The sequence below is a fragment of the Hemibagrus wyckioides genome, linkage group LG13 (assembly GCF_019097595.1).
Source record: "Hemibagrus wyckioides isolate EC202008001 linkage group LG13, SWU_Hwy_1.0, whole genome shotgun sequence".
Taxonomy (NCBI): domain Eukaryota; kingdom Metazoa; phylum Chordata; class Actinopteri; order Siluriformes; family Bagridae; genus Hemibagrus; species Hemibagrus wyckioides.
Window position 1 is genome coordinate 5,811,580 of NC_080722.1, and position 17,769 is coordinate 5,829,348.

The 17,769-nt window shown below is 38.6% G+C and overlaps 1 protein-coding gene across 1 annotated transcript in view; it reads left to right on the forward strand.

Annotated features, from left to right (window-relative positions):
- The first annotated feature begins 267 nt into the window (after positions 1-267).
- Positions 268-17,769, forward strand: part of LOC131363520 (protoheme IX farnesyltransferase, mitochondrial) — a 43,279-nt gene continuing 25,777 nt past the window's right edge. Inside the window, exons 1-4 of the mRNA XM_058406141.1 lie at positions 268-387; positions 3,152-3,294; positions 3,790-4,051; positions 4,582-4,706. Coding sequence (XP_058262124.1) covers positions 357-387; positions 3,152-3,294; positions 3,790-4,051; positions 4,582-4,706 — 561 coding nt within the window. The 5' untranslated portion in view covers positions 268-356. The remainder of the gene's footprint in view (positions 388-3,151; positions 3,295-3,789; positions 4,052-4,581; positions 4,707-17,769) is intronic.

Sequence of the window (17,769 nt, forward strand, 5' to 3'; positions counted from 1 at the left end):
ATAATAATAATAATTATTATTATTATTATTATTATTATTATTATTATTATACTAATTATAATAATAATAATTGTTTTTATTTAAACAATATTAGATGTTTTTTATTATTCTAATTAAACAGTAATACTGATACAACTACTTTAGTTTTACTATTTTATTTTATTTATTTATTTATTTATTTATTTATTTATTTATTTTTTCATGCTCTATTATATTCCATATTCCACACACTACCAGAGTATCCGGGGTCTATTTTAAAGTCACGTGACAGGAAGCGACGTTTCCTTGTCGGTCAAGATGGCGGCGTACAGTGCGTGAAGAGGACACCAGCGTTAGCTGGTTGGAACGTGGAGAACATGTTTAAGACGCCATGTAGCCGTGCGGCAGGTGGGTGAGCGTCTGTGTAACGCCACGGCCTTTATAATCACGCCCATGCGAAGTTATATCTGCGGTTAGAAACGCAGAAATAGCATGTATTGTGGGTGGCGTGTTAGCCGGTTAGCTTAGCCGCCATAGCGCTGTATTGGGATGGAGTTTGCGGTTTAGCTTTCTCTCCTATGAGCCGGGGCTGAGTCCTGAATGCGTTTCTTGTTTGTTGTAGTGCACTACATAGGGCGACAGACGCCATTACTTCATACTCTATGTAGTGCAGCTGTGCAGGACGTAAGGAGTAGTTTGTAATTCAGCCCTAGCTGACCTTACTCCACGTATCTTTAGGAGAATTATGACCGAATTTTCTTAATTATAACCATTATTTCTCATCACTTACACATTTTTTTATTAGCTTAATCATTTGTTTTGTGTTTAATGCTAATATTTACCAAATATATTTTAATTCGACCGTCTTATTTGTGGCTGAAAACGTCTTATTAACGCCTGTGTAGTGGACAATTAAAGATTTTTTTTACCATAATCTAAACAGTGTGAACGAAATTATTTCCTTTTTGGTAATATCGAGAGCAGAAGTTTCGTAGTGATCAGGTATAGCTTAAGTTCCTGTTATGAAACACAAGGCGTTTATGTGGAAGTGTATTTATAGTAAGCTTCATGCTTATCTGTCAGTGTCGACCTGAGGAAACCCTGCTGGAGCTGGAGGCATCTGCTAGATATTACAGTCACCATGCAGATCCTCTGATATTATATAGTGTCACACTATATACTATACCGCCCCCTGTATAGTATAGTGTCACATAGTATAGTAAGATCGCAGAATAGAGACATAATAGTATAGTGTAACATTGTAGTATTGAGACATTGTAGTAGGCACATCCTTGTATAGAGTCATAAAAGTATAGTCACATCATAGTATAAAGTCATAATAGTATAGTCACAGCATTGTATAATCATATAGTACAGAGTCATCACAGTATAGTCACATCATAGTACAGAGACATCATTCTATGGTCATTATAGTATAGAGTAATCATTGTATAGTCATATCCTTGTATAGAATAGTCTCATCATAGTATAGAGACATCATAGTCTAGTCACATCATTGTCCTACAGAGTATCAGATGACAGACATTGTGAGAATCAGCATCGGTCTGCACACTGGAACAAATTGTCATTTCTCCATAAGCGTTGTTCTAATATTGTATTAGCACTCATCATAACACACATACGCAGTATGGACTGCATCAGTGGATCTGACTGAAGTGCTCGTCTCTCCTGTGTGTTAGTGTTTTGTGTTCCTGTGTTCATGTTGAACAAGCTACTGTATGTTGCGCCATGGGCTTGATGAAATAACAGTATACAACCAGTTTCTTACTGTGACTAGTAAAATAAAATTAGGTCCAAAATTCTGAGACTGTGTTGAAAATCTGGGATATTTTTTTTAATGAAATTGAACAGGTTTTAGAAATTTTAAATATTTTAAAACTAAGAAAGTAAATGTTCAGTATCTCAGATGATGCTCTAGTAGAGATGGAAAAAATGATGGAAAAAATATGCACAACATTATTTAAAAAACTCTGAAATTCATGTAAGTATTTATAAGATTCTACTTTTTGCTCAGTATGTGGTGTAATTTGCAACGGAAAATGTTGTATTTAATTAGCAATTTTCTATGAAACTGAAATTTTTTTATTGCTTTCGGAATTTTAGACCCAGCCGTATGTTGTCTGTATGTAGGAGCCAGATGTGCTGCATTTAAGAAAAAATAAATACTATTTCTGGAAATAGGAAACCACATCAAAATCTTCCCCACCAAAAAAATCTAAAAATATGTATTCTGGAGGTTTGTATTGCATGTGAGATTATTGGCATAAATTATTTTGCTGTGGCTTTTTTCCCCACAATTTTCAACTTCATCATTTAAAAAAAAAATATATATATATATTTTATTGTATTTTGTTAATTTATTTTATTTTATTCAATTGGCAAACTTGAACTGGCTAAACTGCAAGCACTGGAATCTTCTAAACTCCTACAGTTGAAGAAACGTACGTGATGCATTTCATTCCCTTTTCTACGTGAACTTTGCACAATGACAATATCTAATCTAATCTAATGACTGTCTAAAATGGCTGTACTCATGTTCCATACGTGTCATTTGGAGAGAGAGCTTCAGCTGAACTTGTGTTGTGTTGACGCCACACGCTGCATCTCAGCCCAAGTCTATAAAAAATGCTGTCATTTTGAAAAATGGCAAAATCCTCACAATATCAGAGTTTGCTTTATTGTCTTTTCTATGACTGCAACTTTGTGAAATCTGTGAAGGACTATATTTTGTTCACTTTTCCACAAAGGTATATTAATTTTTTTGATGACGCATGTTTCTTAGACATGGTGGGTTGCGTAAAGTTTTCTTTTATTCGAAGAAGCTGATTTAGTAAATTCATGCTGTATCTTTAAAATCATGTGTTTCTTATTCACATTTTCCCTTTTTTCAGTGTTAAATAATTTCTTTTATATACATTTAAAGTATCACTAAATATATATTTTTTAATTTGCATTTATTTATTTATCTATTTATGTATTTATTTATTTATATTAATAGCATGTAATTATTATTAACCTTAATTATGAATAATTTTTATTATTAATTTAATAGAATGAATTTTTGACTCTTTTTTTAAAGAATGGTGGGTTTTTGCCCCATGCAGCCTACCTCTGTCACTTTATTTACTTTGACAGTCTTGTCGTTCTGCAGGTCTGGTTTGTGCCGGCGTGACCCCCACGCTCTTAATAAACGTAGGCGGAAACCAGCGTAGCGTCCGGACTTTAGCGCAGCTCTGCAGGAGCGACCCGGCGCAATGGATCACCTTCCAGCATCTGCGGTTCCTCAAGCGTCAGGTACGATTTCCAGCGTTTTCATCTTCCAGCACCTTCATACACTGATACTGGAGACACATTTTTCTCAGCACTAAGACCAGGGATGAGTTTAGTAAAGTGGGGAAGACATGGGGCACTTGTCATAGAGGTTACTGTCTCTTCACAGAGAACTTATCTAAGTGCAATTTAAATGTCATGACTCAACACCTTCTATTGGGAAACTTTGAAAGACTTTGTAACAAGAAGGAATTTTTTTTAGAATTTGTATCAAATTTATTTTATTTATGTTTTTAATCTAGAGTAGACATGTATAGAATTGTTTGGCTTTTTAAAATTAATTAATTAATTAATTTTTTTTTTTTTTTTAATGAATAAGTTTGTCATTGTGAAAGACTGATCAGAAAAGAATGTCTCTAGATTAAATTATTATTATATTGTTTGCTAAATCTTCATGTATTAAATCACTAAATTATAACATACCAGGTTGCACCTTCTTTTTTTTTTTTTGTCCATCAGTATGTGAAGGCGAGTGGTGTTCTGAGCCAGCGAGCTCGGCCGAAGCAGGAGCCGCTGGAAGAAAGAGAAGACGCGGTGCTCCGACAGATTCCGGAGATCCCAGACATTAAGCCTGTGCCTCACGTGGCAGTTCCAAGCACGGATGACGAGCCCGAGGCGGTCAGACAGGCTCGGATCGAGGCACGGCAGTGGAAGGAGCTCAGCGTCAACTACTCGGAGTTACCGGGGATCTACGCTCGGCTCTCGAAAATCAAACTCACGGGTATGACTGGAGACAGAAGATTTGATTGGAGTAATGTGGCCTAATCTGGAGAAAAGAATTTTTCTCCTTTTAGAAAGTTTTCGAATGTGTAGGAGGTTTCTCGTATTTTGTTTTAATGCCAGAAATCACAATTCTTATTATGAGATTATGAGATGGGGGAAAAAAATCTCAAGCTGCAACTCTGACTGTAATAAACAGATTTTTAGGTCATTTTGATGCACTAACATTGCTATAGTAACAGTATTATTGCCCTTGTGTAAGGAGTCTCCAGTGTCTGAGGTAAAGCTTTACAGGGAGGAAGAAGAATAAGACATCTAGGGATGTGATGTGATAGGAAAGTAATCAGTATTGCCACGGTAACAAGTAGCATCACTCCATCGCAATATGATGATGTTTAGCTGCACTTAACAGCGCAGGCCTGTTTTTCTTTTTGGTTAAAATGACATTTTATTGAAATGCCGATTGTTACATGTGTGTTTTTGTGTCCCAACGTTCTTCTTTCTTTTCTCTCTCTATCCTGATGACATCAGCGCTCGTGGTCACGACAGCAGCGGCGGGATACGCCATGGCTCCCGTACCTTTTGACCCCATCACCTTCATGCTGGCCACAGTTGGAACAGGTCTCTCTTCATGTATGGCTAATTCTATTAACCAGGTCAGTCACTTTATACAACATCAACCACTCACATCTAGTCATGATCAGGGAACTCTGCTGCATTCAGAAAGCAGTGTTTCTGAAGTTCATGAATTTAATTTACAAAGTGAAAGGAAAAAGGCTTTATTGTTGTGTGTTTTGTAGCAGGCAGGCCAGAAAAACACTCTCCAAAGTGGATAAATTGCATCGCAGTGTGGACTGTGAGAACGGAGGCTTTCGAAAACGATGACACATTTTTAGTCAGCTAAGATGGTGGGCGACTTTGTGCTTCTCCTCTACATATTGCCGCGATGTTTCGAAGAGCCAGAAAGTAAATAAACACCAGGTGGAAATGACGGAGGTCGTAAAATTTATCCGGATTAGTGTAGACGTAGGCTGAGTAGGATTTCTGAGTTGTGGGCGTGCTTTCTTTCTTGTGAACACAGCACTAGAGAACTCAACAGTTCCTAGGAAATTTCTGTTATGCCTTGTCTCGGCATCGCAGAAGCATTCGAGAAAATAACACTTGCATTGTGTATATGGGAATAAAGTTCTGATGGACATTTAAGAATACTATTAGTTTTTGTTTTCTGGTGCATCACACATGCAAAGTGCAGCGTTGTGCATCATAAGGAATCCTAGAACTGCATAAGAAAAAATGACTAATCCCCTCGTTACCTGATTTTCTGTGATGGCTGCACTCATGTTCGCTGCACATGCATGAAAGAGGGCTTTGGCTGAGTGTGTGTTGCCATGATGTCACACGACAGGTCTCTGCCCAAATCTGCAGAAAATCTGATCATATTGAAAAATCTTTCAAAAGTATCCTTTAAGTCCTGTAAGTATCCTTTAGGCCTCACCTCGCCACTTACAGGACTTAAAGGATCTGCTGTTAACATCCTGGTGTGAGAAACAACAGCACACCTTCAGGGATCTAGTGGAGTCCATGCCTCGACGGGTCAGGGCAGTGTTGGCAGCAAAAGGGGGACCAACACAATATTAGGCAGGTGGTCATAATGTTATGCCTGATCATTATATAGTGTGTGTTTATTTAATATTTATTACACGGTCATTTATAGATGAGCTCCAGACCAGTAGGAAAGTTTTGTTAGAGATGTATTGTCATCAGCAAATGATTTTTGTGTGTTTCCTCTTGCATCATTCATTCAGATTTCTAAGATAAATGCCCTGAGATCGATTTGGTTGAGTTGCTTTGGCCAGAACATTTGGAAAAGAATTCAAACCGATATGAGTCAAAATATATTATATATGATACTCTGATGGATCATTTGCACCATAAAACTGTGGAAAAAAGTAGTATTGCACTTTTAAGAAGAAAAAAAAAGCATATAATAAATGTAAAGAAAATATTTCAGTAAAATTCTAACATCACATTACTGTACTGTAGTCTGTTATACTGATATTACCGGATATGTTGCATTATATTGATTTTAAATAATAATAATTCTCTGCACTAGTCTAACATCATCTCCCCTTATGTACATAAATCCTTTTAAAGAAAACCCTTTTCCCATTAAAAAATTTGAAGTACAGCATGAGACAGATCAGTCGTATGCTCTCAGTGCGCTGTGTGTCAGAGCTGTGTTGTGAATGGTCGGAGTCTGTGTGTACCGTAGCTAATAACACACTGAGTAATGAGCTGGAGTTTACAAAAGCCTTGCTTTTAAGCAGCGTCTCTCCTGTATTTAACCCCGACTCTGCTCGAGCGCTCCCGCCGCAGTAATGAGCCTCTGGCAGCGCTGTGATTTCTGTATTGTTTTGTTCCCTCGCAGCGAGATGGATGAAGCGGCGCTACAGCGCTGGCACGACTTCACTGAACGCCCAATAGAGTTTCATTGCGCATTACGCAAACACAAACACTCCGTGTGGCCTCTCATGGAGCTCTTTTTTATTTTTATTTAATTTAGACAGACGGATTGAGCGGACAGGGGAGCTTATTCTCTGCTTTTTAACCGACTCGTTTGCATTCCTGTCCTGCTGCGGAGCTTAGAAATGTGCGCCGCGCTATGGTGCGCCGCTTTGTGTTATTTTTTTCCCCCCCTTCTAAAAGCCTTTGCCAGACAAAAAATAAAGAAGACAGAGACTGTGACTGTAAAGCAGCATGTTCAGTTGCACCGCAATCAGCGAGCTTCTTTCATCGCCGTGATGTCGCTGCGTACAGAAATGCCATCCGCGCCTTTAGAATATCAGAGTAATAGCCGGCACTCGCGTCAGCCCCGGTCTGAACTCCATTAAGGCCCGGACGTGCTCTGTAATTTTAAAAGAAGGTCGTGATTGGAACGCCACGTTTTGCCCTCGGGGGTGGAAAGCGGCTCACCTCGTCACTCTGAGCGCACAGAGAAGTTCCTGCATTCACTATTTACTCCTCATCCTCAACCCCAGCAACATCTCAGCTATGCAACTGTAGCTGCTTATTACTGCCCTGAAACATCACCACTACACCTGAACTTCCTGTATGTGCTGAACCCTGAACCCTGAACCCTATACAGGAAAGCACCCTTAACTATATTCAAATCAAATTTTTCTTTCTTTCTTTCTTTCTTTCTTTCTTTCTTTCTTTCTTTCTTTCTTTCTTTCGCCTCTCCTTTCTTTCTTTTTCTTTCTTTCACGCTGTCGGCATCACTTTAAGAAACAAGGAGAAATTCATATCACCAGCTATCTCACAATTAGGTCATTTCCTGTCTTTCTAAATGAATATTTTAGCGGTCTTGTCTTTAGACACAAAAGAGTAAGTAAAATACCTAAATCTGCGCTTGTTAGGATCATGTGACTTAACTCTGTTGATCCAGTTTATAAACATGAATTAATGTTTTATCTAACATTCTGCTAGCCAGGAAAATATGTACAAATTCCAAATGTAACTGGAAATTATATTAGCTGGAAAATACATTTCAATTGCAATTTCCGTCTCCTGCTCTAGTTATTCTTCAGAAACATTAGTAATGAAATCCTTGGGCTTGTGCAGTTGTAGGAAATGGCAGGGCATGATGGGAATTTTTTGCTTTATTGCTTTATTGCAAATTATTTTTCTGTATCAGGTTTTATTTCTTGTACTCTATAGCAGTTTGCAGACACTGGCAGTTTTATGAATGAATTAAAAATAGCAATAGAAAAAATTCATTTAAAAAAGTCTGGTTAAATGAGTTTTTTTGTTTTCATCTGATTGTAGTTGCTTTTTGTCATGAAACACCAAAAAAAAAAAAAAATCAAATTCATTACATTCATCAATCACTTACAGCCCTTCCTTTTACCAGGCTCGATTTTTCTCTCTGTATATTAATAAGAAAAGGTCATTTTAACTTTCTGCAATCAGGAATCCAGAAAGTTCTCTGACAGTGGAGACTCCTAAAAATGTTAAGTGTATTTATTATAGAAATTTTTGTCATATCAAAGAATATATATATCTTTTCTTTGTTGTATAACAGTGCTAAATATTAATACCAGGGCACATGAACTTCCGCTGTTTAGAAAATTCATTTATTTATTTATTTAAAAGGAAGAATTCAACAAGTGTGGTGTAAATGTGTGCAAACTAATTTGATAATTACCCTGATTAGTATTTATAACAACAAAAACTTCATATTCACATCTAAAACCTATCGCTGTATTATATTACCAGATTAAGGACAAAACTTTGTATTTTTCTATGTTTAATTTCAACGGATAATGAAACTTGAGTCCAGTCTGGCTGCTTTTTTTTTTTTGTTTGTTTGTTTAATTATTTGTTCACTTAATTTATTTTTACCAATTTTTTTTAAACCAGTGTTATTTATTTATTTATTTATTTATTTATTTATTTATTTATTTATTTATTTATTTATTTATGTATTTATTTTTTACCATTGTTTCTTTTTAACCACTGTCTTTTTATTAATTAATTAATTAATTAATCTAAATCTAAAATGTTGAATGTACCGGTGTGTAAATAGGTGTCGGCTATGACAAAAATATCCGTTTAAAAAAACGGGTGGCTAAAGCAGTTCCCGTTCGGCTGTTCTCATTATCTTGTGTTTGGTGCTATTGACTCCACAGCGGTCTGAATGTGAATCACGCCTGACTTTAATCCACATGCACGCAATCTTGTTAACCACAGGTACAAATATCACCAGATCAACGTACCTGTCACCTGCGATGCCTTAAGCATGGCACAATCCACCCTGGCTTCAGGGGCTTCGGGTTAAGATTAATTGAAATGAAAGTTGAGGTTGTTATTACTTAAAAGCTTGCCAATGCCTCAGGGATTAGGGGAAGCAAATGGAGATTTCTGCATGTGTTGTATCTTCTGTTTAGTTAAATTATTAGCCTGAAAGAGTGACAAACAAAAGAACGGTAGAGTTCATGTAAGTTCATGTAGCGCTTTTCCTCTTCCACAAAACAGGATATAGATTGTGATCACTAATAAGTAAAAGGGTCATGGGGAAGAAAAATTTCCCTGACATGAGGAAGTCAATTTTAGAGGATCCAGACTCCAGACAGAACTTGTGAGCGACCCTGGATCATGCGTTTATCAATCTTTAATCTTTACCACTTGGAACATTTGGGACTAATGTGTGGTGTGCTGAAAGGATTTTGAGTTTAAGCAGATACAGTCTTAAAGTCTTATGAATACAGCAGCAGTTCTTGGGAAGACATCTTTGTGTGCAACCACAACAGCCGAAGGTGAGTCGGTCCAAAGTGCCGAAGCACCCAGGCATATCTAGAACATCTGGATGAATCAGGCAGGGCCCTTTTTTTTTTTTTCTTTTTCTTTTTCTTTCTCCAAATAAACACACATTTGTGATGCTGGAGCCATTATTGGTATTTTATTGGACGACATCTCAGCAATACAACATGTACTTTGTTCATGCTCAGCCATATCCTGGATATTGAGCATGACTGTGATCTCCAATCCAATTCCAAGCATGGAAGACATTTTAATAGCATCTGGCAGCCGCTTGTATTCAAATCACCTTGTATGCTTGGAAAACACATCTGTCTGCTAGTTTATATCTTCCAGAGTCTAAAGACACAGACAAGCTAAGGCACTGCCAAGAACAAGAGTCAATATTGATACAAGGGAATATTAATTATAAAGCCAGATTACATCCGTCTTTTAAAGAAGAGATTGGTCTTTAAAGACTGCGGGGGGAAACGCTATCATTCCAGCCCAGGCACCAAAACGTGGAAGAAAAGTTCTGGTTGTGGATTCACTTTTCTTGGGTTTTGGACCTCATTTAATGGATAGTTGGAAAACAAATTGGTGGAAAAAAATGCATTTACAGTCCAATGTGGAGAAAGCACATGCTCACAGAGTCTCAAGACACCTTGAAATAATAAAATCAAGTCATCATTTTATCAGCTGCTCTCTCATTCGATAACAAAATTAGTAATTTTTTGAATTATCTATCTTCGTGATATGATTGTTAGTGTTGCCGCTGGATCTGGTCATCAATCAGAAGCTTGCTGATGAATCAATTAACAACAACAAAAAACTATTTGGTGACCTGAGGCTTTGAGGCTCTCAAACGCTGGTCATTGGAATACTAAAGCAGAAATTCCTTAACATTTTTGATTCAATAATATCTTTATTGATTTTTAAACAGAGACATACAAGGTAAATTGTGTAGTGTGTGTTTCAAGGCACTATTGTATTATCTGGTTTATAAACCCTTTACACACACCCCTATACCCCCCCCCACTCCAACCACCACTCCAAGCCAGCTTTACATGTCTTAGAGAGGCTAAACACCACACATAACTCAAGAAGATTAAAAGAGGAAAAATAAATAAATAGATTAAAAAAAATTAAAAACTGGAGCTGGAAGTCAGGGTATGTAAAGAAAGGTGGGGGGGAGGAGAAAAAAACTAAACAAAAAGATTTGAAAACCAACCAATCAAATATAAAGGGAGGATTAAACTATAAATTTATTTGAAAAAAGTGAAGAAAGGGCCCCCACACCCGATGAAATTTCAAGCCTGATATACGGATTGAATAATAAATCTTCTCCAGGGACAAACAGGACACAAAATTCCTTAACTTTTGCAACTATAATAACTTTTTTCTATAGAAATGCATTGTTGTATTGTTGTATGAGTTATTACTGATTTAAAATAAGAGGAAAATTAAAGTGAAGGTAAGTGTTGGATCCATGAGAACGAACCCAAGAACAACCACCCTGGTCACATGACATGCTCGAGTATTTGTGAACTAACACTGAGAGGGAGCGACACTTACAAATTTTTCCACGTCAATCATTTGTTATAAAACCAGCAAGCACATCGCTGACAAATGAAGTGAAATCTACTCACTATATTTAAACAAAGCGATAGTTTACACGTAAAGTCCCAGCCGGTCCGAGCTGTCAGCTATAGCCTCTTGCAAACAACTGGACTCGATCTTGGTTTACAAGGCTTTTAATTAGCTCTGCTTTATTCTGCAGAGATGGCCTTTTCCAAGCTTGTGGAGCTCCAGACTAAAATGCCGTGCTTGATGTTGAAGGTCATTCAATCTTAGACGTATAGCGTTCTGAAGAAAGCTTTCTTGTGGTTGGCCATGTAACATTTGCAGCAAAGCTTCACTCCACACATGTGGGATTAGACCGAGACCTTGTCTGCTCCTTTATCTTGCTCCTTCAGTTACTGCTCCATGTGTACAAGCACTTAGATCTAATGATCATCGAAACCTTCCGTATTGATGTCTCTAGGGACGAGTTAGCTTTATGTGAAATTACATCTCACATATAATGTTTATTCATTTTAACAAACACATTAAAATGTATAGGTGCCTGGAAATATTTTTGTAATTAAGTCACTGAAGTGCCAGGAATTAAAAAAAAAAAAAAAGGACGTTTAGTTCTCACCCTTAAGGCAGTATGCGTTTTAGATTTGCTTACAGTGCGTGCAGCGAGTTGTTTTTGTTCCTTTTTGTTTTGGCCAAGAGTGCAATTTTCTTTTGGCATAATTACATACACAGAGGCTCGGCACTCATCGAGCGACACCCGATCACCTGCTGCGAAGCGACACAGGCACTCTTTGAAGTGCGCCACGCTGTCCCGACACCTCCACCATGCAAACCTAGACAGATCTTTACCTGGGCATTGGCTAAATGACCACACCTTACTCACTCACTCGCTCTGTGTTTTGTTTTCACATGTCCAGAGAAGAAAATAAAAGACAAGGTGGAAAGAGACACCCTTTGATGTGGTGCCAGCTTGCTTTTTTTTTTCCCCTTCCTTCCATCCCACCTTTCTTGTTTGCCACCGCTTTCGTGCAGTCTGGTTGATCAAAGCCTGGAATGCTGCAAACGTTAAAACAAATAGAGCAAACCAAAGGTGGCTTGTGCTAAATGGTACTTGCTTGGATCAGTATCAAACTTAGGCACTGCCTGTTGATTGTATGGATGAGTCCATTAGTTGTACAGTTGTATGCATTTCTCAAGGAACCAGAGGTGGTTTACTGGAACCTCTGGGATTTGAACTTTGTCAATATGTGGTAGCTCAGTGGTTAAGGTGTTGGACTGGTCAGAAGGCTGTGAGTTTGAATCCCAGGACCACCAAGCTGCCACTTCTGGGCCCCTGAGCAAGGCCACATAACCCTCAATTGCTCAGTTGTATAAATGAGATAATTGTAAGTCGCTCTTGATAAGGGTGTCTAAATGTAATATTGCTCCCCCTAGTGCCAAGGCAGGGGAAAAGGGAGGGATTTGCCCCATGACTAGCCTGAACAAGGATCCCCTGACATGTGGGACCAAACAGTTTGATCAGAATCTGGTCATTTAATCCATTCATCCAGACCTAAACAACAGAAAGTTCATGTACCTTCTGACTGCTTCTAATTGAACTGCTGACCTCTGGCTTGATAATTGCCCACATTACCCCTCCCATTATATAAAGGGTTTTCAGTTAGTTAGTGCTCAGGTGTTGTGGTTGAGTCACCGGTGTGACAGCCAGCTAAATAATTGGTGCTTCTTTGGCTTGTGTGTCTTTACACTAAGGGTGCTGAAATACTAACTGCTAATCAGTCACGGTATCCCACGAGTCACGTTAGTGTGCGTGCATTCATTGTCATCACTCAACATGAAAAGCAGAGGCCCATACATTCATGCCTGCTGAGGAGGCTTAAGCTGCTTGAACACCCTTAGGGAGTTGGCTGGAGCCACACAGTAATGTTGTGGTTTCTATTTTTTTTAAAAGTAGATCCTTGTAAAGAAACTGCCAAGGATGGTGCAAGAGCCCACAGACTGAACGATAGCATGTCTGTGTCTGACTTTACCCCATGCTTGAGAAAGCAGGGAAGAAGTGGAGTCTGGTTTCAGTTCTGCGCAGTAGATCCAGTATGTACACAACCTTCCTGCCACTCAATGTATTCCATGTCACTCCCCACTGATTGATGTCTCATGGTTAGGTTCAGGTTTTAGCGAAAGTGACCATGTGCCAAAAAGCACGCCAGTACAAATATTCTCATGAGACATCTTTTTGTCCAAATTTCCAAATAAGTAGGTGAAAGAAAATGAGAATTTTGTGGATTTCCATTAACTGCTGTTATGAAATATTGCATGAAGCGATCAGCAAAACACCACCACTCATGCGCCTGTGGCAAAGAATGTTCCATGTAGCACACTTCTCTGGCTTGTACTTTTGGGTGAACCACTAAACGCATCTAGACTACATAAAAAATGACTTTACTCAGTGTATGTCCAAATGGTCTACCAGAATCTTTACCATTGGTCATTTACACTTATGCTCTGGGGTGTGGGTTTAAATCTAGAATCTTGGACCTTAAATGTTCTCTATATGTGTAAGCCTGCATCCAGTTTCTTAATGGAGAGTAAAACTCTTTCAAGTATATTTCAGGTACCCTGAGAACCCCCTTGACTCTCTAAAAGTGCTTTCACCTGTGCAGTGTTTTGTCCCTTTAAGGTGATGGTGCATTCACCTCCTTAGTGTGGTTCTTTAGGCAGGTGAGAACACAGCCAATCACACCAAAGAACAGATCAAAGCAGCAGATTTCTTCCAAAACCGCCTGAGCGAGGTGGTTTTGATCTGCTTCCAGCTGAACTCCAGTGTGGTGTGCAGAGAATAAAACAAACATGACTTTGGGGAACGCTTTTATATGTAAAACCGAGCTGCGAGGCGTAAACCAAGCCGAAGGACAAAGCGGGTTTATTTTCACACCCCTCAGGGAAAGGTACTTTGTTTTTGGTTCATCATGTGCAGTGTGAAACCAACCCAAAAGTAAACGCATCAGTTACTTTTATTGGTATTATAAGTCAGACCAAGCAAACCGTCTAATGGTAGCTATGAAAGTGACTTTAGTGACTGGATTTTACAGTCCCAGGGATGCCATGGCCATTGTCTTGATGGGAGAGATTGCCTTCCTCTTAGCCTTGCCAATCCAAGCGATGCTAACCATCGACTACTCTCGATTAGCTCATAAATACAGAACAGAGCAGTCACCGTCCGCTACCAAACTTGTTCAGCTGATATTGTGTGAGTGCAGCAGGCTTGTCATGTCTCACAGGAAGCATGCCATCACCCTCTCCATTTAGTTGCTGGCATACAATAGGACAGGCTGGAATTGATTCCCGAAAAAAAATCTAAAATTCCTCGCAAAGCCTGAAATACTGTGCCATGAGTTGTTTTCTGTTTATAAAGCATCAGCTTTTCCAGCTCAGTAATTTGTCCCCAACAAATTCTAAGCATTTTGATTTTTTTTTATGCATAAATTAGAGAAACCTCACTATTGCTTGCCCCAGCACATCGTTATGCCCTCTGGACAACCAAAGCACCACTGCTTGTCTGACTAACTTTGTTTTTTCTTCCGCTTTCCCTCTTTTTATCCTTCTTCCATACCAAGCAGTTTGTTCGATTTGCTCTCTTCAACCTGAGGCACAACTGCAGTCTTTCATGCAGTGTTTGTTTGCTCTAGGGCTGGTATTTTTTTGTGTTCGCGCAGCTGTGGGACGAAGCAAGTCGTTATTGATTGAACATGTCAACGCGGGTTAAGACGTAGTCGACACCAGAATGCAACACGACTGCAGGTTCTCCAAAGTTTTCTTGTCACCAGGGTTATGAAAGCTCCACTAATGACATGGAAGTATTATGTCAGTGACAGCCTGTCTTCTCACGCAGGTGTAGCAAACAAGTCGAAATTCTTTCAAATGTTGTCTTTCGTCGTGTGCAAATATTGACAAACTATGCCCTATATATTAATGTGCATGTGCTGAAACATCAGTATTCTCTATTCACACTATACTCATGATAGACATTTCCTGTGTTGTGCCAGGCTCCCTAAGTACACATGGTTTCGGAAAAAAAAAAAATTTTTATATGAAACTGTACTGAGCCATATGGATAATATAACCAGCTTATTAGCATCAAAAAGTTTGTTCAATAAATCTTCAACATTTGCATGTGGGCTCTACATTAGGCTTTTTAAGACTGCTGGTCTCAAAGAATTCTTTCATGATGTGCAGATTTTTATCTACCGCATATAGACGTATAGGGTATACCCAGCTTAATCACTTTGCCCAAGCAGTCCTTAGTATACATTGATGCAGCAACAGTGCCATTTATAGCTATGCTTGATTAGGTGATAACGATTTCCCTAAAATACTTTATTCCTAAATGAACCATTCCATTACTCTTCACTATTCCCACATTCACATGGTTTAAATTGGCACATTTCCAGCTGAAAAAATGGAATTTGCCTGGAAATTGCCCTGTGTGATAAGATGTTTTAAACTGCCCCCAAGTGAACCCACCTTTCGAGCGTTTGACTCAAGAAGCACTCGGAGCTATTATAATGCAAATCTGAAAGCCTGCCATGGGAAAAAAAGAAGCATATCAAATCACGCTCGGAATCGATTTAATGTGCAGCAAAATTCCTGTTTTGTTTAATAGCAATGAACCAAGGCAGACATTACTGAGAATTCTAATCATTAATTGAATACTAAAGCACGATTGCTGTTATTTGGGGGGAAAAAAAAATCCTTGGTTTGTTAATCTATCATTTGCTTGACATGCCAACATGTTTTTTGATAATATGGAGCAGCTCCAGTCCTGCGAATACAGTCATAGCGTACGAATTCGAACTGTAGTTGGCTCCAGAGAAGGCGGCTTGATGAGAACACACCCTTTGGCGTTTGTCTTTTTTCCTGTTTTCTGGTACATTGACATCTGGAGTGTTTTTCTTTTTTTTTGGCTTTCAAATAGCTAGAAAAACCGAAGTCTAACATCCCATGAGAATTCTCCATGATGACAAGCATCTCTTACTTGATCTCGCTAGTCATAGACAGGCAGACTGGCAGTCGCCTCGAATGTTGCTCAAATACATTTTTGTAATCCATATTTGCATGCAAAGATAAAGTAGGGATTTTTGGACATCAACAAAAATTGAGTTCCTGGAATAATTTTTTTTTTATATCCTTTACAGTCAATAAGACTCTGAATACATTCTGAACTATTTGTATTGTAATTTGTGTTTCTAATTTGTCACCAGCGATTGTTTGGAGTGAATTACAATTTTAATAAATCAGCCATGCTGTTTTGTTGCTGCAGTTAAATTGCTGGAATTGCATCACCCCCATACCACTACTAGTTCCAACATTGTAAATGTACATTATTACATGTTTAGTGTGTGTGACAAGTTAATGATTTTATGTTTAAGACCTTGGCACAGGCCTGAAAATTGGCCAACCATGTGGAGCAGGTTTAATGACTTTTTATTTTTATTTCCTTTGCTTCTCTCTTGCTGCATTGAGTTGAGTTGCGATCCAAATCTAAACATGATTTGTAAATAGAAGCTCTTTTGGCATACATTGTTCTTTTGCCTCCTGAGAAATTCTATATCTTAGTGCACTTTCCAGCTCATCCTCCTCTGTCAGCTCTTCATGTTCGTCTGGTGTCTATGGGACCAGTATTAGTTCTGAATCAGCTGCTAGAAGCCTCACTTCCCCAAATTGTATTCAAAAGCACCTTATTCTCTATAAGCCTCAAAAACGAGGTTACTCAGTGAGATGCAGAGCTTTCACTTGGTCTGAAACTTCATGGCCATGGCAACATGGCTTTGCTGGACATTATTTGGATGTTGCAGTTGTCACACTCACGGTCAATTTTCCATCCTCATCCTTGTTTTAACCCAGTTTATTTTTCTTTGTCTCCATTAGAGGTGAGATTGAGATTAAATTAAAAGCTGCCCAAAATGTTCAACCGGAATTTGCTGTTTATATCTTTAATCATTTAACTCTATCAATAAACAGGTTGGTTCCACTTAATCCACTTAAACGGCTTGTAGGAAGCATGATGGTTGCCTTGTAACAGGTGTGTACCCCCAAAACAAATTGGCTCTCCTTGTTCTAAGCTACAGTTGGGAGAGTAGACCTTTTGCCAGCACTGTTTCCAGAGAACTGACTTTCCAGTTTCTGCTTAAGTCTCTCAACGCAATTATAGATGGCATTAAAAGACAGGTTTCCTCTAATCACTTGGCACCGTGGAACAGGATCCTGCATGGTGGGAGACTTTCATAGAGTTTGGATACAAATTAATATTTAACCAGATGGGGCTGTTTAATAATTTATTTTCTGCAAGACTTTGGTGGCAGAATCCTCTCGGTGGCAATCTATGTCAAACTTGACATGTTGGCAAATTATGCTGCTAGCTCCACATGGAACCCGGTGCTTTGTCTAATGAGCAGCAAATGAATCCTTGCTTTCGATGCTGTGAATTTCTCAGCAGAAGACACATTTTGAAGCTGGCTGCTAAGCTTTTTAAGTTATGGCATTGACTGGCAGCGGTACAGTTGGCTCGATGCGTTTTTGAATAAAACAAGGTTAAAGTCGGGGACATCATCTTTGACCTTTCCCCCTTTTATCATATTGAAAAGAAACTTGCATTACAGTCTCTTGGGGAACAATAGCGTCTGTACAGTAAGTCCCTATTCTTCAGGAATAACATTGTTCTGTTCGGTACGTGTACATGAATAAAATATCAACTATATCCCTAATGTGTGCAATGATGTAGATTTGCTTCTGGCAGCACTGCTTCAGCAGGGGCAAATCTGAGAAGACGTAATTATAGCATGGATC